General features: G+C 36.1%; 2 protein-coding genes across 3 annotated transcripts; both read right to left on the bottom strand.

Annotated features, from left to right (window-relative positions):
* Positions 1-125: 125 nt before the first annotated feature.
* LOC104447263 lies at positions 126-7,475 on the bottom strand. Of its 2 annotated transcripts, none has more exons than XM_039313049.1 (16): positions 7,123-7,475; positions 6,020-6,121; positions 5,805-5,912; positions 5,385-5,420; positions 5,118-5,228; positions 4,873-4,977; positions 4,678-4,796; positions 3,932-4,033; positions 3,457-3,573; positions 3,308-3,373; positions 2,942-3,008; positions 2,077-2,130; positions 1,107-1,202; positions 969-995; positions 824-859; positions 126-662 (listed from the first exon to the last, which is right to left on the bottom strand). In XM_039313049.1, exons 2-16 carry the CDS (start codon positions 6,077-6,079, stop codon positions 510-512), a joined length of 1,257 nt encoding a protein of 418 aa, XP_039168983.1. In that variant the 5' UTR covers positions 6,080-6,121; positions 7,123-7,475; the 3' UTR covers positions 126-509. The 2 variants fall into 2 exon arrangements, with proteins under 2 accessions (XP_039168983.1, XP_039168984.1); XM_039313050.1 differs by lacking the exon at positions 7,123-7,475 and adding an exon at positions 6,928-7,107.
* A 12,059-nt stretch (positions 7,476-19,534) lies between these two features.
* Positions 19,535-24,137, bottom strand: LOC104429585. The gene is made up of 5 exons (XM_010042430.3): positions 23,779-24,137; positions 21,764-21,813; positions 21,411-21,488; positions 20,525-21,074; positions 19,535-20,252 (listed from the first exon to the last, which is right to left on the bottom strand). The coding sequence occupies exons 1-5, from the start codon at positions 23,914-23,916 to the stop codon at positions 19,743-19,745; spliced, it is 1,326 nt and encodes a 441-aa protein (XP_010040732.2). The 5' UTR covers positions 23,917-24,137; the 3' UTR covers positions 19,535-19,742.
* Between the last annotated feature and the right edge of the window lie 1,139 nt (positions 24,138-25,276).

Raw genomic sequence — 25,276 nt, 5'->3', positions numbered from 1 at the left:
GATTCAGCCATTCATAATTTAATCGCCGACCGCAAGGGCTAACAAGCTCCGATGGTCGGGCGCTTTTGAATTGCTTAACTCAGGAATAATACAACTGTAACCCATCAGAGAACAACTGAGGCCTCAACCAATGTAAAGGGGTGGCATTCTGTATAGCCATTTGATATCTGATCGTGCAGAACAAGAGTGCTCTCTAATCAAAACTCTTAAGTGCTTGTATGATCGATCATATGGTATAGCCAATGTATTCGGAATGTTCTTACACCTGGGGGATTATGCTGGGGCTTGAGAAGGATGTGAAGGGCAAAATTTTTACATGGCCAAGGACCACAACCGAGCAAGTTGAGAAACAATGAATTTAATTGCCGACATCGAATGGCATGCTAAAAGAGCTAAAGAAGATGTTACAGGTATAAATGAGAGCAGAATTGATTTGAGTGTGGATGGCGAGTGGCCAAGATGAACCTAACATTACCGAGCTGTTCCCTGGGGCCATTGGGTTTTGGCACTCATTGGCGATGCCGCCTACTACGCTTTCTACGCTTTTCATCTCTTATAAACATGTCTTTAGGAAACGGGTCTATCCAATTCTTGTCCATCTTCACGGCTTTATTCCACCGTTCTTTGAAGACTTGAAGCTCCCATGTCGATTGTCTCCGGATCTGCTCAGACAGAGGCAAAGTCCAAATAAGAGTCCCGTGTATTTCTTTCTCCCCTCCCAACTAGAGTCACTTAAAGCATTGGAAGACGTCTTTTTTCTTTCAATACAACCAGATGGAAATGGCCCTCAATAAGGAATAAATAGCAAAGGAACAGGTCTCACCTCTGCTCGCATGTCCACCGATGGAGCGCTGTGTCTCTGCAAGACGAGCAACAAGTAAACTCATCAGACTCATCACTGAGTGATGAAAATAGCGACTGTTGTGATGTTTATAGTACAATGAAGTTATAGACACACGAATATTTACCTTTGTCAACTCTTCAGAATTTGAACCCTGCGTAAAGTAAAATGGAGCACATACTTAGCACAAGAAAACAACAGTTGAAAGATTATAGAGCAAGTGAGCAACTCGAACAGGGAACAGGCAAGAGGGAAGGAAACAAACCTTTTTCCCGGGTGGACCACCTCCACCTAAAGTTTGTATACCCTTATGAAATATATACTCGCTATCAATAACTCCTACCTTCTTCGTACGGTCTCCCTGTTCCATAAATTACAACAATACAGAAATTAATACATGAGACCTTCTAGATCCCCCAAAATGAAGCCAATAAAGTCACTCCACTTCCCTATAATTAGAACTTAAATACAACAGGTCACACACCAGCGATATTGACCTCACGATAAGAGCGAAATATGGGAGGACACCTTAGAGCCTATATACTTTCACAACCCAATTCAACAAGGGTATCCACAATTTCTACAAGGGTATCATAGCTGATTCTGATACAATAGAAATTGTTCCAAACATATTGTGGAGATTAAATCAAGAGGCAAAACAATTATGATGCTCAAGGTTTAGAAGAAGAATTCAAAGAAACTACGTGAAAGAAATTTCACTTCTAATAACAAGAAATGCTTTCTGACAATTGACAGGTTTATAAGCCTCCCAATGATCCGAGTCTACCCTGTAATCATGTCCCTAAATCTTCGTTCAGTGGCTGATAAGAACTAAATTATCAGAAGGAAACGGTTCCACATTGCATGTTAACATCAACTGTGGTGATTCGAGGGAAAATGTAAAATGCACAAAAATGATAAGAACCTTCACGGGCAGCAATTTTTTCTCATGAAATTTCTGCAATGATGATATGCCCAATAAATAAGAAATTAGTGCTTGCTTATATCACTAATTACATTCAAATTCAGGAAGAGTACCCTAACCCACTCTTCCACCAATAGCTCTCGACCCCTAATTAATCTTTCCTATCCTTCAAGGACAAAATGATGCTTCAAAGATGATGCAACAGCCCACCCAAATTAGGAGGTACTTATTCCATGAGTGTTTATGAAAAAAGAAAAGATAATTGGCAAATCATTAATGCAAAAGTTGACGAGTTAAACTCGAGTAATACCTGTGCACAGTACCCAAGTTTCATATCCATTCCCCATCCATGGATTAGATCATTCTGGAAGAGAGTAATCAAAAAGTGATTAATGTTGTGAAAGAAACAGTATAACAAAGACCTAGTTGTAGCTTTCTAGACCAATGGAGACTCTTAGGAGTTAAAAAAGATTATGTTACTGTATTATGTTACTGTATTACACAAATGCATCCAATTGTTAAAGACCAAAGGCAATGATATAATCATATTCTGACATATAATAATTTTAAAGAGAGAGAGAGAGAGAGAAAGAAACAGAACAAAGCTAGTTCGTAGAAGAGTGATTCCCTCTTACTGGAAAAAGCCATCAATAAAAAGGGAACGAAAGCAAAGCATGAATGAGAAAAGTTAAAAGAACCATGAATGTATGGTATAATGCCAGTCTAATTAAACAGAAATGCCAAGGATCCAGGTCACTTTATCTTTGTCGATTATCAAGGAATGGAGGGGTCAATCAACCACCTAGAGATTTAAGCCTCACAGACCTAGCTTGTAATAACAACAAAAGTTACATAAAACCAAAACTCAAATATTACCCTCATGAACAGACAGAAATAGCAATGACATCTGGGGACCCAAAAATGCGTATTGTACATGAAAAGCTGCTTGCAAATTTGGAAAAATGATCTGAGCATAAGACTTTGCTGAATGCCTTCTCCAAGGATTAATATTTGCAGATGAAGAATTAAGCTCCATAATCAAGTGAAAGCTCTACTGCTTCTACTGTTACATCAGTATTTATTTTAAAAGGATAAACTACCATTGAAACATTAACATGCTTAAATAGTTAAACATGAGTTATGCCAATGAAGACAGGCGAGTAACATAATATTACCTGCAAAAGATGCCAAGTACAAAACCAAGCAGATCTTGAAAAAACAGGAGCCATTCCCTCTACAAATCTACAGTTAGCCAAAGAATGTGTATTACTGTCAAATTCCCAACAAATAATATCTTAAGACGTCGCATTCTGAGTATATCTTATTCACGAAAGACCAATGAATTATGACATTGATGGAGAGACATTGTCCTACAGAGGCTCCTACAAGAACACTGGTCCCACCAACTCCATTAACGTTAAAAGAAAGGTTTTACTACTGCGGAACAGAATTAGGCCTATGACATTACCCATCAAATCTTTTAGTGAAAAGGAAAAGAACAAGGTAAAAAAGAATTAACAGTCATCCCATGCAGAACTTACCCAGTGCAGGGCGGCCCCCAACTGACATTTGTGCACTTCGTGCTGCCTCTCACATCATATACCCTCCTGCATCATGCATTTGATTTAAGTACCTTCAAAACTTTGTGCCACAGTAGTATAAGGACCTTACATAACTACATCCCATTCACCTATGAAATTTCTTTGTTCTCGAACGAATGGTTATCCTGTGATGTATATCTGTCGAGTTTGGATGTAAAGCAGGCTGAGATATCTCCAAGCCTTCTGATTTTACTATTTTCAGGTATCTGGGAGCAGCCAAAAAAACGGAAAACAATCAGAGAAAAATCACAGATCATTTGGGAGTATGAGCTAACCAAACAGAGGGAAAAGGCCACATTAGAACCAGAGAACCTTGAGAACGGACTAGAAATGGGAGATAAAATTGCATTCCTTTTCATGGAACCCACAGAAAACAAGAAAGTTTACTTAATTTTAAAATCCTAAAGTTTTCTACAAGGGTACACTTACTAAGTAAATAAATTGCAGAGAAGTTTGCATGAATAAAAAGAGAGAGAATAGCATGTGAAGAGCAAACAGGTTGGAGATAGCATATGGATAACAATTGCTCGGACGTGATGTTAAAACTATGCTCATTACTATTACCTCCCTGGATGGAAGTTATCCACACCTAAATCTTCATCCCAGAGAAATATGTAATCATATGCTGACACAATGCTGGGATGTAGAAAACGCTTTGCAAACCACCTGCAACAGAAAGTTTTATTCAAATGTGAGTTGGAGACACAAAGTTTTGCCTGAGAACCTGCAGAAGCATGTGTTGCTTAAGAATCATGCAAGAAGACTTCTAGAGCAACTCATAAGTTCAGAAAAAAAGAAGAGACAAGGGACAACATCATCATCTCAAACAGCATACAGCTAGCCAAGGACAAGAAGAAAGGAATCACAGCTCAGAATAATTAAATGCAGCTGTTCTCTCTCGATTCTATTCAAAACTATTTCCAGATATAAGACTTTTGTCAAATGAGTTGCAAATTTATACTCCAATGGCAAGATAAACTTGCTATAAGACTCTTCAAAAGGAATCACAGCTCAGACTAACCAAAGGCAGCTGTTCTCTCTAGATTCTATTCAAAACTATTTTTAGAAATAAGACTTTTGTCAAATGAGTTGTAAATTTATACTCAAATGGCAAGATAAACTTGCTATAAGACTCTGCAGCTAAATTAACAAAGTTCACTTTGTTTCTGAACCTATAGACATTGCTTAAATTACACACTACACCAGCTTTCCCTTCACAAAGTACACTAGTTCTAAGTTTTCAAACTCAACTCACAGAGCATATTCCTGAAAAGTTATCTCAAACTCAAAGTGCTGAAGGTCAAACTCACCATTTGGTTTGGTTTCGAGCAACTATATGAATGGCATTGTTACTCCAGTTAAGATCTCCCCAAGCATCAACTTTGCCGTCATAGTGGAATAGCATAACTGTGAAATTGTCTGGACGAAACTGAATTCAAGAAAATTAGGTAGTGAATCTCACTTCAACCATAGCCCATCTTTAATCATAAGCTTGAAAGTATTACCTTTTGGACAATAGCATTGACATTATACTTTTGCTTGATCCCAACAGCAATTGCCAGTAAGTAACGGTACCTGGGAGCATCTACCTCATTGCTAGAGACATCAACCTAAAATTGTCAAAAGGCCTCAATTCATGTTCCGGGACATGCAATGCAATTGATGGTAAAGCCGAATGCACCCCTAGTATCTCAGTATCTCTATATATCATATCAGCTTTTACAGAAGCATTCTATTCACCAAGTCTGACCTTTGACCTCGAACTACTTGTTGACCATAATGGTCTCAACTCCAAATCTGATCTTGCTTGTATGATGCCACGGGGAAGACTTCCTAGTCTCCGGGAAAGACCCTGAGATTCCTGCAGGAAACAAAAAGGGACAACAAAAGAGATCATCAAATGCATCATAGGAAGCCATCATCCAGCCCTTAAAGTCATCATGAACTTCAGCAGCAACACTAATTCAATTCCAAAGGCAAATGTTCAAAAGTGAACAATGGCGAGTAGAGCTTGCACCTTTAGTGTGTCAAAAGGGTGTAAATTAATTTCCATCTGATAAAAAAAGGATGCAAAACAAAAGGATTAGTTCACTAAAAGATGCATTGAACAAATCATAACTTCAACTTCACAGGTAAGTGTTGGAAGGTCTAGAGATGATACAGCAACAACCTAATCAGATGAAATTAAAACTGGCAAGTGGTGAAGCCAGCTACCATAGAAGGGGCCAATTTCAATGAATTCTTTCTAGACATTACATTCTACTATTTTCCATTGCTTCATTTTATCCCTCAAACCATATCGGTGCTGTAGCCTAACTATTAGGCAGACTCAAAGATCCTTAAAGGCCAAAAGAATACAGGTTGAAGTCCCTTGTTGCCCTGCTAATTTTCATAAATTATATTTTATAAAATTCAAATATTGATAGAGTGAACTCACCTCCGTCTGACGGTATTGATATTTTGTCGTTCTATATACAATAAACAACATCACTACACAGATGATCCCCATAAATGGTAGTTGTTTCATCTTGAACCCGCATAGTCCCTACAGCAATCCATGTCAAGAACTTTGAAAATGACAATCAAACTTATAAACATGAAAAAGCATTCAAAGCCTTCCAAATGTGAACAGGGAACAAATATCAAACTCACCCCATCAAACGATGCATTCTTTTTCCTCATGAGAAGTCTCCATGATTTGATCGACTTCATAGACCACAGATGCTTCTACTTTCTCTCATAACAAAGTTTCCACTGAGGCAAAACAGATACAATCCAATCAGAAATCATTCCAAACAAGTTTTCATGCTAAGAAAACCAACACAGTTCATATCACCAATCTAGCGTTCTCAAAGGTGTTAATATTCATAAATTGGTCACATTTTCCCTCTGAAAATAATCAATTGAGAAATACTAATAGGAAAGCTAGAAATCATCCAAAGTTTACAACTGAAAGTATAAGAAACAAATCATGACCCAACAAAGATTTCTATAACTCACTAAAACAACTTCCAACGAGATGATCCGTATTACGGCCTGTTTAAGAAACGTCATAAAAGGAATGGATATATTTGTATGTGAAAGCACTTGAAGCCCGGTGAATGTCCACATGCTTGAACGATTAACTCAATGCCAAAAAGAAAAAAGTTCCCCTGACAACTTGAGAGCTAAAAAATGCCAGACACAACCGAAATTACATGGGGGGAATCAAAGGTACCCTCCAGATTTTAGAATCTAAAACCCCCAGAAGGCATCAGAAGGCATGCAAATCTGGCACCACACTCAAGAATCTCCCCAAAATCTAATCATGAACGATCCCCGCCAAAAAAGCCAAAAAAAAAACTAATGATAATAATAGTAATAAAAGGCAACCGAGCAAACATTGCAACTAATCGACTCGATTCCTTGCTATCCGAGGAACAAAAAAACAGGAACACGCAGCAAGTTCCATGCACTGTCTATTAAAGATCCGATCATCAAACTCAGAACAAATCACGAAAACTCAAGGACGGCCAAAACACAGTAACGAAAAACTCCGCAATGCTCCCGCATGCAAGTACCGCGTCAAGTTCGTTCCTTTCTTCCTTCTCCGGATCTCAGAGGACTTTTCCGAACCAACCCACCTCCCGAAACGCGAAAAACGCACGAACCCAGAACGACTCTCGCGGAACCCACAACGCCCCCCACCGAAATCCTCGCCGCCCTCCACTCTCTCTCTCTCTCTCCTGGATTCTTGGGATGAAGCTCGATCCCACCTGTTCGGGGGTGTCCCGCGAAACGAACGCGCGATCGCCGGGAACCGAATCCTGCCCACGATTCGACGGAGGGAAGGGCCGGCAGCAGCAGCAGCAGCAGCCGAGGAACGCCCGGAAGCAAGCGACACAGGAAGCTAGAGAGAGAGAGAGAGATATAGAGAGAGAAACGGGAGACGGGAGAATCGGGAGCGCCAGGTTATAAAGGGATTCGAAGAGGGGACCGAGAGAGAAAGACAGAGGAAGAGAGAGAGAGAGAGAGAGAGAGAGCAAAGCGGAAAGCGAAAAGGAGCGAGCTTGCGATTTCGCCAGAATGGTAAATTTCGCCGACGAGGTACAGCACTCTCTCTCTCTTCTTTCTCTCTCTAAAATCTCTCTTCTCTCTCTAAAATCTCTCCTCTTTCTCTCTCTAAAATCTCTCGTGGCATCTGCTCGGAGGTTGTCCGGGTCGTTGATTTTAACCGACAGCTGTTACAATTCGCGTTTCCTGATATTGAGTTAATAATAATAATAATTATTCCTTTTTCCACCTTTTTTATTTTTTTATTATTTTGGTTTGCCCTTTTTATACGAGGAAGCCACCTTCAAATTTGGTGGATAATTAAAACCGCGGCTCGGGGAAAAGGTTTTGTCGGGCGATTCCGACCTAAATATATATATATTTTAGAAACGATGAAAAATAATTTTGAATTTGCATTCGTTTTTTTCCCCCTCTTGCTTCGTGAATTTTGTTTAGATTATTTCCCGACGGCTTAATTTTTTTTTTTCATCGAGGGTTGGATGCAGTGGATGTGAATCCTAGCTTGAGTGTCGTTCTAGATTATCTTGTCAAGAGCGAAGGAAGGGATAGACCTCGGGCATGAACCGTGGAAAAGTCATCACGACAAGAGAGTTATAAAGTTTTAAACAAATATGAAGAGTCTTAGGATAAGTTTGTTTCGTGAAAAATAAATATTTTCTAAAATGTTTTGAAAAAATAATCTCTTATATTTTTAAAATAATTAGTCAATTAAATTACTTTTCATTATCTATAATAATTTATGTGTTAGTATTTTGTAAATAATGAAAATATTTTTTGTTTATTTACTTTATAATAATACAAATGATCATTTTTAGAAATCATTTATTTTTCTTGAAACAAATATATTCAACTGTGATGTGAAAGAGGAATGAAATTTAATTGTAGAAAATATGGTGTGACCTCAGGCTTTGATGCCATTAGATGGACATACGGTGTGATTTCAAGCTTTGATACCATTGGACAAACATATTTAAATGTAGAAATTATGGTATGATCTCAGGCTTTGATGCCATTAGATGGACAAATTTAAATGTACAAAATATGGAGTGATTTTAGGCTTTGATACCATTGGACAAATAGATTTAAATGTAGAAATATGGTACAAAGAGTGATGAAATCTAAATGTAGAAAATATGGTATGATCTTAGACTTTGATACTATTGGATAAACAGATTTAAATGTAGAAAATACGGCATGATCTTAGGCTTTGACATCATTGGACAAAGAGTAATGAAAATTAAAGGTAGAAAATATGATATGATGCCACGCTTTGATATCATCAAACGAGGAGTAATGAAATTTAAATGTAGAAAATATATAGGGATGATGGGGCCCACCATATATCTTTACCTTTGGCCTTCCACCGCTTCTGAATAAACAATTTATTAATTAAAATGCTGTCCCAATTTTGAGAATTTTGATAGCAATCTATGGCTAGTGTCCTCTCAAAATTAAAATATCACTAGGACATATTCCTAAGCTCCGTTTAAAAATTATTTTTTCAAATAATTTATTTACATTTTTGAAAATAATTAATGTATGAAAAATATTTTCATCATCAATAATAATTTATGTCTAAATATCTACGTCCGTAATAAAAATACTTTTCGTTTTCTCATCTTTTAGTATCATATTTTTCGAATTGTTCACTTTTTGCGATATAGATGAAACTTTAATAGTCGATATGATTCAAGAAGGATTTTGACATGAGAGGGAAAAAAAAAAAAATCGGACCGGTGTCTTGTGGCCACGTGCCACCTTCGACCTAAGTATTATCTATAATTAGCAACCATGTTCGAGGGGCAAATAGCGACGACAAATTGGGTGACCTACTCGAGAAAAATTGGGCGCCAAAACCAGCGTTTCACCGGGAGGAGTAAAAGTGAGCTGCCTAGCGGCCACGTAGCATGATTAAAAAAATAATTTATTTATTAATTAACTAAATAATTATGGTTCTTCTTTGGAAAAGTGAACAGCAACTTTTTTTTAATTAATTAATTTAGTTTCTTTTATGATTCCTAGATACCCCATCTCGGATTTAGTATAGAACGTGTCGATGGTATTCCCAATCCTAGTACATTTATTTTATTCTTCCTGCTCTACAACATTAAAGAAAGGAAACGCATGTTGCAGCCATCATTATAGCGATCGACTTTTGTCTAATTAGATCATTAGGTTCCGTCAAGACGGAGCAAATTCCCCTCTAGACCAAATTTATCCGGGGTCTAACGAGCGTCGATGAGCCTCCCCTGGATCTTGCCGTACTCAACGGCCTGAAATTACTTGGCTTCACGATGAATCGGAGTCCCTTTTTAAGTGTTTTAATTTGGAGACGGTAGATGAGATGAAAATAGTTTCTCGTCGTAAATTCATTATTTCTTTTAATTGATAACCACTGGTATATGATCACCAAATGCCATGAAAATGGCACTTTCGAAGAACGCGACAAGACAAAGGAAATGACCAAAAAAAGGGGGAAAAAAGAGCAGAAAATGTCAAAATTTATATAATAATCAAAAAGTTTAATTGGCATATAAATACTTCCGTTGCCTCCCCTTAATTAGTGAAGCATGCCACCGATCTGGGCGAAAGCTCACAGAAAACACGTGACATCCGGCGAGCGACACGTGCGCTCTATTTGATTTTGATCAACCCACTTTTCTTGTTCATGATAAAATTGCTATAACACCTATAAAAATTGGACTATCCTCTCAATTTTAGGTAATTGGATTTTATTTTATTTTTTGCTAACTCGCATGATGTAGGAAGGGAAATTGACATAAGATGACATCATGCAATCTAATTATGACAAAATAAATGTCCCTTTGTAGGTGTGGACCAAAGCCCTAGATACGGATAGATGGAGGTGATATCATTATTGAATACCATCTAGAATTATGAATCAAAAGACAAAAGTCCAAATTGGGTAGCCTTAAAAAAAATCATCGATTAGGTTCGGTCAAACTAGAAAATCAAAGTTGATTATTTTCCTAATAAATTTCAAGAACAAGCTATATATTCCTTGAATTCAAGTGATGGAGATTGTATCATTTATTAGATATCATCTTGAATTATGAATCAAAAGGTAACGGTCTAGATTAGGTAGCCTCAAAAAATTTCATTGATTAGGAAAATCAAAGCTGACTATTTTCCTACTAAATTTCAAGAACAAGCTATAAAGCCCTTGCATTCAAGTGATGGAGATCGTATCATTTATTGTATATCATCTTGAATTATGAATCAAAAGGTGACGGTCCAGATTAGGTAGCCTCAACAAAAATTCATTGATTAGGTAAGTCAAACTAGAAAATCAAACCTGACTATTTCCCTACTAAATTTCAAGAACATGCTGTATATAGTCCTTGCATTCAAGTGATGGAGATCATATCATTTATTGCATACCATCTTGAATTATAAATCAAAAGGCAGAAGTTCAACTTAGGTAGCCTCGAAAAAATCTCATTGATTAGGTAAGGTCAAACTAGAAAATCAAAGTTGACTATTTTCCTTGCTAATTTCATGAACAAGCTATAGAAAAGTAGACAGTGATGGAGAAGCCTTAGCTTTAGCCCCCCACGGTATCGTTTTTTCGGATCCTTTTGCTCCCTGGAGATCTTCTTTTAGGTCTATGTTTCTTCCTTTTTGTTGGGTGAATTTATTGGCTCTCTCTTTTCTTTCTAGGGTTTCTAGCTAATCTTGTTCATGGCCAAAAGTTGAGTGACAAACCCAATTTGATCCGTCCTTGTCTTTCTATCGCTCAAATTCGAACTTCGCAAGTTGCGGATAATTTTGACTAAAAATGCCGGGTGATGTGGACGGTTATGTCACGCTCGTGAAGAACCTAAAATGACCACGGTAGTAAGTGAATATTAAAGGGGTCATGGGTACGAATCCTTTTAGAGAAATGATAATGACATGCCTCTAGAAAAAAAAATTCATCACGAAAATTTTACGTGTATTGTTGCATCTTTCTCGATAAGAGGAGACTTTGCTATAGTTGGGAAGACTTTTAAAGAAGAGTTATGTAGGTAACCATCGCTCTCATTGATAACAATCTAATGCCAAAAGAATTCATCTTATATGCATTGTCGATTGCTCTCGTACATGCAATCTCGGAAAGGAAACTCAAATTGCCATCATTGTCATTGTCATCGCCTCTCTTGGAGAAAGAAAGAAATGGTGGCAAAGGTGGAGGGGTGACGATTCTGGCGGCATCGCGACGGCTGGCATCGGTGGTTGGCGAGCGGGGACGGTGGCTGCACGGCGGAGGATGAGGCTGCTTGGGAAGGAAGAAGAAGAAAGGTGGAGAAAATTGGGAAAGAAAGAAAACGAAAAGCACATGTCAGCAGTTAAAAAGCCCATATGCTGATGAGTCACTTGCCTTAAAGTTAGGTTAAATTATTAATAAACTTATTTTAAATTAGAGAAATCAATTTTAAAGATCAACAAGAGAACGACCTTACCCTGTAATGTCCCTTCTGACGAGTTTCATCATGAAGATAGATTGGCATAAAGCCATGTTGACTACCTGATGATCCGAAAGAGATGATTTTTTTATATCACGAAGAAAGGCATTAATGTGAACAAGAAATGAGTTTGCTGAATTCTAAATTAAAGAAATCGTCGGTACTTGTAATGCACGCAATTGACTAGTCCATATATGGAGATTAGTCGAGCGATTAACATCAAGTCATCAAATCAATCGCTGCATAGCAGAGAAAAGATGAAGAAATATCTAAATTACTGAGTATGAAAAATCTTTTGACCCTGGTGAAAAAGCTAATGGAGAAAGCTTTTACAAGTCTAATCCATGTGTTTTCCATTGAAGATGGAATAATCACATAGTTGCTATGATTGGAAACTATTAAATTGTACCAACAAAATCGAATGAAATACACATGTAGCCCTTAAGTAGCAATTTAAATTCAGGTCTTATTAACAAATGTCTCGAGATATCGATTAAGATCACAGAAAATAGAAATCATGCATTTCAACACAATTTGAAAATCGAGTGATAAACATTTTTCAAAAAAGTCACCCGCTTCAAATATAACTATTTATGTTTCGAATCACAACTAATGAGATTTGCATCACAAGGACACTTTTTAACATTTTCAAAAATAGTAATTATATATACAGTGAAAGCGGAATGCGTAATTCTTGATGCGAGTTAGGAAAAGATTTCAATTGATGAAATAATATAAAGATAATAATTATTGGACACCCTTCCACAGTAAAGATTAGTAATAATATTGTCGCTTGAATTGGCATCCCAAGTTGGTACAGATCACAATTTCATGAAGTGGGAGGCGTAGACATATTAGATTAGATTAATGATTAAAAATTGAATATCAATGATCCAGCAACTTGTCGGTGCCAAAGCCCACCCGTGAAAATCCAGTATTTCAAACACGTGGTGACATCGGCAGGTTTTGCCGCCATCTAAGTTGTTGTCTTGAAATGTAATAGTTTAGTTTAAATTTCTAATCTAAGAAATTATTTACACCAGTCAAGTATATCTTTTATTATGTGGGCAAATTGAAATATATAATAATTGTCAAAAGATACATACATACAATCACCTCCTCTTTTTACTAATCACCTACTTTTGATCGGGACCGTAAAATACGCAAAATTAAATTCTTTCGCGCCGGCAATTTCATCCACCCTTATTTGATGGGTTTTGTTCATCTACTTTTTTAATAAATAAATTCTACAATATAAAATACCCCTTGTAGAAAAAAAAATTCCACGGCGGAGGATGAGGCTGCTTGGGAAGGAAGAAGAAGAAAGGAGGAGAAAAATTGGGTAAGAAGGAAAATGAAAAGCACATATCAGCAGTTAAAAAGCCTATATGTTGATGAATCTCTTCCTAAAGTTAGGTAAAATTATAAATTAATTTATTTTAAATTAGAGATGTCGAACTTATAAATCATTAAGAGAACAGCCTTCCACTTTAGTGTCCCTTCTTACAAGTTTCATCATGAAGATAGATTGGCAAAAAGTCATGTTGACTATCTGATGATTTGACTTATAGAGATGATTTTATCATGAAGAAAGGCGATAATCTACCCAAGGAATGAGTCGCTTATATTCTATATTGAAGAAGTCATCGGTACTTGTAATTTATGCAGATTGACTGGTCCATCTATAGAGATTAGTCAAGCGATTAACGTTATGTCATCAAATCAATCACTGCATAGTGGAGAAAAGACGAAGAAATATTTAAATTATTGAGTATGAAAAATCTTTTGACCTTAGTGAAAAAGTTAATGGAGAGAGCTTTTGCAAGTCCAATTCACGTTGTTTTCTTTTTAATATTATTTATTGAAAATGGAATTCACATATGTTGGTATGCTTAGAAACTATTAAAATTGCACAATGAAATCAAATGAAATACACCTGCGGTCCTTATAAATTTGAGTCTCGTTATGAGTATTTCGAGACATCAATTAAAATAATTGAAAACAGAAATGACATGCACCAACTCACTTTGGAAATTGACAATCTCACATTTCAAAAAAACCACCCGCTTCAAGTATAAATATTCTTGTTCCAAAGCACAACTATTTAACATTTTCAAAAATAATAATGATATATATGGCAAAAGCGAAATGTACAATTCTTCATGAGAGTTCGGAAAGAATTTTAATTAATGAAATATATATATATATATATATATATATATAATGATTATTGGATACCCTTCCACAATATATATTAGTAATAATCTGGTTGCTTGAATCGGAATCCCAGGTTGGTCACTAATCACAATTTCATGAAGTGGTAGGCGTGGAGGCATTAGATTAGATCAATTATCAAAAATTAAATATATAATAATCTAGCAAGTTGTCAGTACCAAACTCCACCCATGGAAATCCAGTACGTCAAAAAAAATATCCAGTACGTGGCGGCACAGACAAGTTTTGCCGTAACTAAGCCATTGTCCTTAAATTATTTTATATATAGACACACACACATATATATATTTGATAATATTATATATTAAAGTTTGCCCACATAATAAAAGAATTACTTGACTGGTGTAAATAATTCCTTAGACAGCCTTGGGAGATTGAAACTATACTATTACATCTCAATAAGTGTGAAATCTCATTTGGGTATGGTCATTTTGAGATAATTCTTGATCAACTTCCTACCCTCATTTCTAATCACCTACTATATCGAGACCGTTAGGTACAAAAAATTAAATTATACGCCAGGCAATATAAAGAAAACTCGATCCGGCAATTTTCAGTTATCCTTGTTTGATGGGTTTTAGCCACCGTTTGAGACAATTACATCAAGAGCATCGGTGCATAATAAATCTAGAAAAGCAGGCGGGGTTGGAACAACCAATTAGGGGGAGAAAATTACACCGGCAGGCCTTTGCAAGCCAATCGGAGGGTTTCTACTTTTTCAATAAACAAATTCGACAATCCAAAATACCCCTTGTAGAAAAAAAAACAATTACTAAACGGTCTAGGCAATGGCAAATGTGCAAAATATTATGTTTTAGTGCCCGAAAGGTAAGTAGGAATAGACCCAACCATTGGAAAATGTGCAAAATGTTCACCACGTAGAACTTTGTATTCAATCTTTATTTCACTGTTTAGGTAATGGCAAGTGGGGTCGACCAAACCTATCCTCTTTTCTCTAATATTGTAACCTGAGTGCTGCCAAAAGGTATCAACTGGGGATGTTCTTGATTCTACATCGAATAATCTCTCTCTTTGGTTTAGCTGGGGAAGGTCGATGGAGTAGTTTAGAAGTTGTTCTACTTTATTAAGATAGTGGAGGAGCTGTTGACTTCATTTGACGAATCTCTTAGAATTTCTACATCCCAACGGATTGTCAAGAGTCATGACGATTAGATCACGCCTAAACTTACTAACTTTTTGATTCTCATAAAGTATATCTAGGAGCAAATCAAAGAGTCAATCAGGGGGTTGAACTGAAGGCCAATAATGCTCTCTTTTTCTATAAATTAAGATTTGGTTTCTCACGTCACATTTCATTGACCTTCGAGGGATCTTCTCGATCTGAATGCATCCGTGTTGATGGGTCGAAAGAGAATTGACTGATGCGATGCGATGCGATGCTTAACCTAATCATCACGTTTAACTTGAATAACCTTCTAAGGATGATGCCATCTTCGATTTTCTCTTCTTTTTAATGGGGTCACGAGGCTTAAGCTACAAGTTTCCCGTGAATTCCACGGCTAGATCCAAGAATAAGTTATGAAGCTGGTTGTTGGGGTTCATTCTATAAAACTATGTTTAACGCCCCCCGAATGGTCGTGATCGTATCAAGATTATTCCAATCTCGATGACCACTTGAGGGGAAAAACAAAATGAAAAAAAAAAATGGAAAAGCCAAAGAAGGAGATGGCGATTGGTCTTATGAAATCCCACGTCAAGCCAAAGAAGGAGATTGCGATTGGTCTTGCGAATCCCACATCAAGTGGATATAAATTAAGCAGGAGAATGAAAATAAAATAAAAGAATCAATGAGTAGCGATCCGAGAATGAAAATTAGAAAATTCAATGATTGGCGATCCAAGGTTTTTAGTAGACTTTGATTAGCACATTAGGCGTGAAAAACATGTCATCGTCTAACCAATCACTCTCAAAGTTGGATATGTCCAAGTGAAAGGGCCCATCTTATCAAATATATGAACGGTTTGCAAGCTCTTTTTTTTTTTTTTTAATAATTTATTTCCTATTTCCTATTTCCTTGTCATCAAATGTCTCGTTCATGATTGAAAAAACAACGCCAAGAGTTTATGAAATTCAGCTTGATATGCAACGTCATTCTTAAACTTTTAATTCGTTCAATTTCATGAAATCTTATCAATATATGAACGGTTTGAAGCTAAAAAATATTTTTATTTATTTTTTATTTCCATTGTCTTTCGTGAAAAACTTTTAATTCGTTTAATATGATCGTCTAACTCTATCTAAATGTTTAGTGTAATCCTTGTGCTTTTATCTAATAAGGGAGAAAGTCTTTCTGTTTGAAACATTTAGGGGCTTGTAGTGATTTCCTCTCTTGTTTGATAAAATAAAAGAACTATATTGAAACATTTAGGAATAGTAAAAATATCATATTAAAGAAATCAAAAATCTAAAGATGACATTGCAAATTTGTCTAAAGTTTAGGATCGATTAGTGTTATGTTCCTTTGGTGATTTGCCGTGTTATGGTGCATTTGATTCACTAATGATTTGAAAAATATTTCTCTCAAAATGATTGCATGTATCGCTTTACAAAAAAGATAAAAAAAAAATTTTCATTGTTCACAAAAATATTTAGACATAAATTATTCTTGGAAAGGTAAACATCTTTCATTAATTTATTTTTAAAGCGATATAAGTAATTAGCTTTAGAAAAACGTTTTCAAAATTATTCATTTTTCATGAAATAAATAAATAATAAATTGAATTTGCTTAACAGTAAAGCAAATGACCAAATTATGGTTGCATCTTAAGCACGTGACCATGATGCTTCAACAGACTTTCGTGGGCTGTTAAATGAAGTGTTTGGTCCGGAGAAAGGTGATTGGTGCTTGGTGAGGAACATATTAAACCCTAGAAAAATTGATATTGAAGCGACCTCCTGTTTCTTTCTTCAATGATGTTTTTATTTTTATTTTTATACAAAATATAAGAATTTCATTCGATCTATTAAAAAAAATATTTGAAAGAATCTCCATATCTTTTATGATTGTACGGATATCTTTATTGATTGGTATTCCAAATCAGTTATAATTGATATCATAATATCTCATAAATTTAAAAAGATTATTTTATAAACCCAATAAATAGTTCGCATAATTACACAACTCTCTTTCGCAGATTCTTATTTCCATCTATAACAGGAATTTCTTTCTTTTTGTTGTAGTGATTTCGATAACGTGATAGGAATATTTCGGCCGCGACGAACCATCCAATATAAGGTCAACAAAATTTCACACCATCACAAGTAACTTCTTTGCATCTTTAATCCGAATATCATGTAAAATCGTAATTCTGTAATATTAAGTGAAAAATCCTCATTCCTCCTAAATAAAGTTAAGAAAAAAGTGATATCCTTTTATAAGTATCTTTCCCGATCAATTTGTAATTTCCTTGGGTTTTATTCTGTGATTTCAATTTCGTAATTAACTTTTGCAATTCGTAAAAACTCAATGGAATATACTTTCTACTGGGCTGAGCCCAAATGGAAAAATTCTGTCCTCAAGCTGATAATGGTTTCATCAATATTTTAGATGCAGCCCAAGTTTGATGGGCCTAAAAAAGGCATCCTGATTTTCAATTATTCCTTCGACAGTCTTTTTTTGCTCCTTTCCTTTTTCTTGTTTGTGGAAGAAGTGAAAAAAAGAAGGTTATGTGACGTCCTTGTCATGTTTTATCTATCTATATTTCCCAGACTCACTTATACTTTTCTGTTATATTTTGCTGTGAATTGCTTTTTCTTTGTTGACAAAACAACTCACATCATCTGGGTAGATTTTTAAAGACTTTCAATTTGAGTGAAAAGACGGATCGAGAAGATTTAGCCTCATATCACCTATGGGTATGCGATGCGGTTCTCCTATCCCTAATATGTCGCCTTCCATGCATTTGACCCGATATATTTCACTCTTTTGGGGACAAAAAATGAAATGTCTATTCGAAACGATGTTGTTTTGAAATATCTAGAGTCCAAGCATACAAAAGACTTCATTAACTGATGTGAGTTCTGAGATATGGACATTCTTATGGCATCCACAACCAAATTACAAGGTACAAAGCTTGAGATTGTATAGAGAATTTAGAGATAATTTTCATTTTACTAATAGATATTTTGTAGTAGATTTTTTAAAGGGTTTGGAAGTGGAAAAAAATTGTTGTTGTAATAAATTATTGATTACCTGATTCTCGATAACAGTAATTAAGCAATACTATTATGAAATTATAAACACTTTTTGATAGTTTATAAATATCAACTTTTCGTATCTTTTTATCCCTTTTTAACCAACAACATAAACTTACTTTACCAAATTTTTATCAGAGACTTATCAAAGGTAATTTACATTTTACTGACGGATTTTTTGTAGTAGATTTTTGAAGGGGTTGCAAGTGGCGAAAAAAAATGTTGGTAAAAAAATTTGTTGATCACCTGATTTCTCGATAACTTATTGGTAGCAAAGTGAGATTAGCATGAAATTATAAACACTTTTTTAATAGTTTATAAATAACAAACTTTCGTATCTTTTGTCCCTTTTTAACCAACGACATAAACTTACTTTACCAAATTTTTATGAGAGACTTATCAACTTTTTTCGATTGAATTGCTAGCTACTTTTGAGTTACCAACCTTCATTTCATTTATTTGCCAACATGTATTAGGCTTCTTTATCATTTACCAATTCCTATTCTTTTTTGTTACAAAAGACTTAAACTTATAAGAACTTGCCAACTTTTGTTTCTATGACTGGATTCCATCAAGTTATCAACTATTTCCGATTCACCAACTCTCATTTGAGTTATTTACAACCATTTATTTATGTGCTTTCCCTGAATTTGCCTACTTTTCCATTGAATTATCAATTTATATTTTGTCTTGCTTATCAACATATTGAATTTATCAACTCTTTGTAAAAATTATCAACCTCATTAGAGTCGTTACAAATTTTTTTCTCAATAGAGAGTTGGTAATTCAATATTAAGAGATAATTTATCGGGATAAAACTTGGCGAGTCACATCAATTGATAAAGCTTAGCAATAGTGTTGGTAAATGTATGGAATTGCTAACCGAGTCAAATAAAAATTGTTAACTCAATAGAAAAGTTTGTAATTTGAACAAGAAAAAAATTTGAACGTTGGCAAGGAATTCAAATAAGAGTTTGTTATGAAAAATGGTTGACAATTTAATCTAACAAATGGTGATAAATTACTCTAATCTAGGTTGATAATTTCATATAAGAGCTAGTGCGGAGCAAGTTATGCCAATAATATTCAGAATGTGAGCACGAAATTGATAATTTGCAAACTATCAAAATAAGTTGGTAATTTCGTAAAAGTATTGGTAAGTTACCGAAGCCCTTTTTTTTAAACTTACCAATATATATTAAAAATTCATAAAAAAAGAACAGTATATTTCGATAGAAACAATGGAGTTCTGATTGTACAAGTAAGACTTATGTGAATGTACAACAAACGGCAGCCACAAAGCCTATTGTCCCTTTAGGATTAATGTACTACAAAAAGACCCTAAACCTACAAATTTTTTGCATCTAAGTCCATCCTTCTAAAGGAAAAAAAATACATGTACTTGTTCACCTAGTCCTAACTCTCTTCCTTCCCCTATTAGACCTCACAGATCTTGGGCCATCGTTGGCATTTTTACGTTTCCGCCGCCAATTTGAGATCGAAATTCTCTCGCCGATAGCCGAAGACTCCGCCGATGGCGAAGAGTCGGAGTTGCCTGCACTCTTGCTTCCCAGTGACGCTGTCCAAACCGTGCTATTGGCGTTCGAAGCCCTCGGGGGCAATTTGTGCGTCCCGCGACGAGGGGCGCCTCGAGGCCTGACCGGAACGTCGGCGGTGTGGACGAACTCGGTCCCTTTGTAGTGCTGCCTCAGTTTCTGGGTGACAATGTCTCTCAGGAGCAATGCAGACTTGTGCTCCCGTGTCCTTCTGGAATAGAAGACCAAGGAGTTGTTTACGAGGAGCAAAATATCTCGGAACACTTCTGCGGAAGATGTTACGGCGAGGCTCGATATTCTTGATTTTATGGTGTGAAAATCCATGTGTTGGCGGATCAATCTCTTGTATCTTCCTCTCTTCTGCGACAGATGAATGCAACAGAACATGTAGAGTCAGACGCTTGTTCTTATTTTTCTTACTGTGTTACATGACTAGTCCTAGAGTTCCAAGCGATAACATTGGTATCAAACAAATCATAGAGAAGTTGCATATTCAGTTGCATTAACAGCGGTATCTAAACTTGACAGGATAAACAGAATTCGGAAGTAGGATTCAAGTTAATCGAAGTAGGATTTGCAGGCAAACATCGATAAGAGCTGGCTTTGAATTATGCACTGAATCTAAACTTCACCTGGCAATTGAGTCGGCGATAGAATATGTTGGCGCTCTTGTGCTCAACAACAGAATAAAAAATCCTCATCAGATCATCAACAGTCTCCTTTCTCCGACGCTTACGACTCTGAGAATCCATCAAAACGTCAACCGGGCCAATGAATTCGCTTTCTCCTACACTCCCTTCTTTAATTTGCACAGCACAATTCTTCCTTTTTCTCAGACCTCTCTTCTTCTTAAGGAAGCCTGCTTGACCTCTGCATAGCTCCTGGAGCTTCACATCGATCTTGCGATCCCTGTCTCGCTTAGACAACTTGGAAGTACGTGGCTTAGTCTCCTTCCCTTCAGCTGAAACTGAAAGCTGAACACGGCCATCTGATGAGGAGTTAGCGGAGACTTCTTGGGTGAAACTATCTGAGAGAGCACCTTCCGGCATCTGTCTTCGATATGATTTAGCTCCATATGAGTTCTGAACTGGTACAACCGAAACTGTTCGGCTGGAGTCATAATCGACGTTGGAATAAGGTCCGCCCTCTGCCTTGAGATATTCGAGCTTTGATTCCAGAATCCTGACAGAGAAAAACATGAGTCCATAATCAAAGAACAACAGAATGACAGACACATGATGTTCCCCTGTCGGACTCACCATATATCAATTCTATATCTCACTGAAAAACCGACTCTTCCGGTGTCAAAGGGTGAGCATCGACGTCCACAGAATTTAGATAGTTAAAATCACAGGGTAACCTCCAACTCAATCTAGAATTCAGCAGATTTCGGGTAATAACGGTTCTTACACATTTCATGTCCTTAATTTCCCTTCAAAGGCAATGGATGCACATGGACAAGCAAGTCTATAAGGCGACTTGGGACACAAGATAAACCAAAAAGATCAGATTGCTGACCCAATGGAGCTTTCAGATTGCTCTAAGGCTCGCCTCAACTCCTCCATTCGCTGTTCTCGTAACTCTTCGAACCAGGCTCTAAAATAGAAACATGAAAAGCATGAGCCCGCAATCAAAGAGCAACCATAATGGCGATGAACTTGGTCCCCCAGCCAGTGAAGGCTCGAAGCATTACGATGCCACTACTTTTAGTGATTGATGAAAGGCTCTCAGACAAGCAAATGTCTCTCACTCCAATCGATCAAAATGCCATTACATTTCTTACACAACCATGGCTACCGTACACTGCTTACGATTGCAGAAATGAGGATGGTATCGCGACGGCTTTTGAGAAAGAAAAGAGTTCTACTTACGTGTGACCTGAGAATCGCCGTTGCAGGTCCTCATACTTGGCTTTGCAAACCTGCATTACAACGTGGAATTTACATTTAATATGTAGTTAGCGACTGCATTGACAGTTTTGCAGAAGATGACGAACTTTTGCACCAGTAGAAGTATAGATAATGCACCTTTGGGTTATTCAATCTAAGCCTTTATCTAAGTTTTTATGGTATAAGTCTGCTTTTCTAATATTTATAACGTCTTTACGTGACCCATTTAGATTTGTTGACTCTATTACTTGTTGATCTAAGCTTTTTGCATTTGCTAAAGCTCTAGTTGTTTTTGTAATGCAATAGATATATAATACTATACACGAAGAGCAAATAAAAAGTACTTATGCTTATCTGGATCTTTCTTTTTCTTTTTTTTTATAAATAATTCAAATTTGCTAATACATCATGATGGTCAACACGTTAAAAGTATTTAAGTGAGAGATGAAATAAAAGGGGTGAAATAAAGAAAAATTATACAAACTCCTCGTAACTTTTGGAAGTAGTACACGTTTGCTCTCAACCTTTCAACAGTTACACAATACCCCTAAATTTTCATCGTCTTATAGCCGTTGACCCTCTAATTTTTTTCGGTTGTTATGGACAATGCACAGATTTTTAAGGGTCAATGGGTCATTTTTATCTCATTTTTAAAGGAAAAATCAATTAAAACACCAATAATTGAAAAGGTAAATATTGAAAACGATATTAGACAAAAATAATTTAATGAATTTATCCACTTTAATAGAACTAACTAAGATATTTTAAGGAAAAAAAGTAAACACAAACTAAGTAATTACAAAAGAAAGGCTCGTTAATAAAAGTTCAAATGAAAGTAATTAGTTACTTATTGTGTACTTTTAAATGGTTGATCAATGTAAAAATGATTTATTACCACAATTTTTTTTTAATTATAGAGAGAAATGATGTTCTCAACCCAACAAAGGATGATTCATGAAACCTAGGTGATTTTTTAAATACTTTTGTTGATCAGTCATTTTTTACATTAATTAACCATTGAAAAATATGTTTAACTTTTGGAATTTGCCCTTTTTGGTTATTAAGGTCATTTTCCCTTTAAATTACAAATTATGTTTCTTTTTCTTAAAATATCTTACCAGGTTTAATATTATAATCATCAAATTTTAACAATTTCTTTTATTTTTCAATATTGTTGTTGATATTTTTCTCTACTACTGATATATCACTTAACTTATTTTCTCCTCTCTCTCTCTTCACTCAATTAAGGTAAAAGAAAATTTTCTTCCAAAAAATAAAAATACACCTTTTTCTCCCAAAAAGTCGTGTGAATTGTACGTCATAATGGAAATAACAATTGAGGGTTAACAGTTGCAACAAAATGAAAGTTCAGGACAATATTGTGTATCGGTTGAAAGTTTAGAGGCAAATCTAATTTTCTATTGAAAAAATTAGATGGACATGCTTGTCTCGGAAGGCATACGTGTGGACACGTCAACTTCAAATTACAAAAGATTAAAAACAGAAGTTCCAGATTTATTGAATAAGTATGCACAAAAAATATAAAATAAAACAGGAGACGAGAGTAGCTTCCCATCACCTACACGCCTTCTTTCCCAATTTTGGCAACTAGTCCCAAATATTTATCAAGAAATTCATACTAATTTAACATAGATTCAAATCAACAAAAATAATAAGGGAAACACAACCCAAACAGGAAAAGACCAAACAAGGAAATATAGCATTTCCTTTTTACATGGCTTCTTCTTGGATTAGCATCATCAGTACACGCCCTCAAAAATAGAAATCAAATTACATTTTTTCTTTAATTTCTTTTTTCTTCCTTATTGGTGCACACAAGCTAGAATGACATGGCAATAAGGAAACTAGAGAGAGAGAGAGAGAGAGAGAGAGAATTCACAGGGAACATCATAATTTTGGTAAACCCTAAAATGTACAGATATCACATGTAACATTAATATTACCATAGGAGCTCAGGGAAGAGGATATAGTTTGACCTTTGGGGTGATTTCACACGGCCAAACGATTCGGGCTCGGAGCTCCGACGCGACCCGGTCCCAATCTCCGGTCCCGTGACGGAGCACGGCGCCTCCGAGCAAGAGCTCGTCCCATGTGCTCCACCTCCCCATCTCCATTGTCTTTGACTCGAATGCACACGCTTTGGGATAGAATAACCTTTTCTTCCTGTTCTCCAATCTTATTTGCCCTGGCCTTGGTCGGTGCCCAAACAACAAAACCCCCCTATTTCCTTCAAATTGGCGATCAAGCCAGTATGTATCATCATCAAACGAAGATCATTCGAGACCCGTCTTGACTCCAAACCAACCTTACTTAAAAACCTCAATCCTAAAAAAAAAGGTTTGACAAAGCCTTACAAGACCAAAATATAAAAATAAAAAATTGGAAGAGGAAAGCAGGTTTCTGGAGAGAGAGAGAGAGAGAGAGGATATGTGATTCTGGGTTTTGATATAAAGATTATGAGATATATTTGTTTTGTTTTGTTTTGTTTTTTGTTTTTTGTTTTCTTTTTGCTTTTTTAACCTTTTTCTAGTTTTTCCTTTCTTGGAGGATAAGTTATTGGTGTTCTATGGCTTAAGGAGGTTAATTTCTGTTATCTATTTTGGGAATCAGTCAACAGAATGACAAGAAAGAATTAGAGGAATTTTAAAGAGGATATATATATAGCTACTCTGGAATGGATGGCCTCCATTGTCAGCTTCTACGTGAACATCGAATACCAATATCACTCTTGCAATTCATGTTGATCATGATCGGTTTTAATCAGTTGTTCATTTAATTTATTTTCCCTGGTGTTTTCAGGTTTGTAATATGAACATTTTCTATGAATCTGCAGCAAAAACGCATTATTAGATCGATCACAGCTACTCGATTGCGTCCCGATTTTCCCTTATTGTTTAACATTAAGTTAAAAACAAAGAAGTGAGAACCTTTCGTAAAACTTGATATTGTGATATTCGAATGATGCAGAACTTTCGGCATTCATTTTCTGGGGATGTGACCAAGTTTGTCATCCTCAGGTTCACGTAGAGCTGTAGTAATTGAACATCAAACAGTCAAATTTTATCTAAGAGAATGGCATAGTTGACAAGGCGGCACGTTGTCCAGCTTGTGTGCACCAGCAGAACGGGTTTAATCTTCAGGCTCCTCTAGCATGCACCAACCCGTGTCATCGGATTTGTTGCCTCCGATGACAGGGCCGTCCTGTGGACTCTAATCGACGCCATAAATTTCCGAAAGTTACATTCAAGGAGGCAAAGTGAATATGCAGCATCAACCTAACCACGTATCTCTGCTATGCTCATTCTCAGATGCACCACACTAATTAGGCTCATTCCCACTCAAAGCCTTGTGGCTCACCACCCTCTTTCAACTCACTTCTGCATGAATCCTTTGGCAATGGACCCAATGTGTCAAGGATCAGAGTGATTCCTATAATGTTGACTCGGTAAGCTAAGACAATCTGATCTTTAATGG

The sequence above is a fragment of the Eucalyptus grandis genome, chromosome 5 (genome assembly GCF_016545825.1).
Source record: "Eucalyptus grandis isolate ANBG69807.140 chromosome 5, ASM1654582v1, whole genome shotgun sequence".
NCBI classification, from domain to species: Eukaryota; Viridiplantae; Streptophyta; class Magnoliopsida; order Myrtales; family Myrtaceae; genus Eucalyptus; species Eucalyptus grandis.
The sequence above is the reverse complement of the archived record's forward strand: the minus strand, read 5'-3'. Positions and strand labels throughout refer to the sequence as shown.

Bases quoted from the DNA above. Each gene is read 5' to 3' on its own strand.
- LOC104447263 (XM_039313049.1), bottom strand. From the start codon at position 6,079: ATGAAGTCGATCAAATCATGGAGACTTCTCATGAGGAAAAAGAATGCA. The intron at 5,421-5,804 runs GTGAGTTCACTC...TTTTTTTATCAG, and splicing joins ATCAATACCGTCAGACGGAG to ATGGAAATTAATTTACACCC. The intron at 3,374-3,456 runs GTGAATGGGATG...TGCATGATGCAG, and splicing joins AGAACAAAGAAATTTCATAG to GAGGGTATATGATGTGAGAG.
- LOC104429585 (XM_010042430.3), bottom strand. From the start codon at position 23,916: ATGGAGATGGGGAGGTGGAGCACATGGGACGAGCTCTTGCTCGGAGGC. The intron at 21,814-23,778 runs GTCAAACTATAT...GTTGTAATGCAG, and splicing joins CGTGTGAAATCACCCCAAAG to GTTTGCAAAGCCAAGTATGA. The intron at 20,253-20,524 runs GTGAAGTTTAGA...CATCTGTCGCAG, and splicing joins ATCGCCGACTCAATTGCCAG to AAGAGAGGAAGATACAAGAG.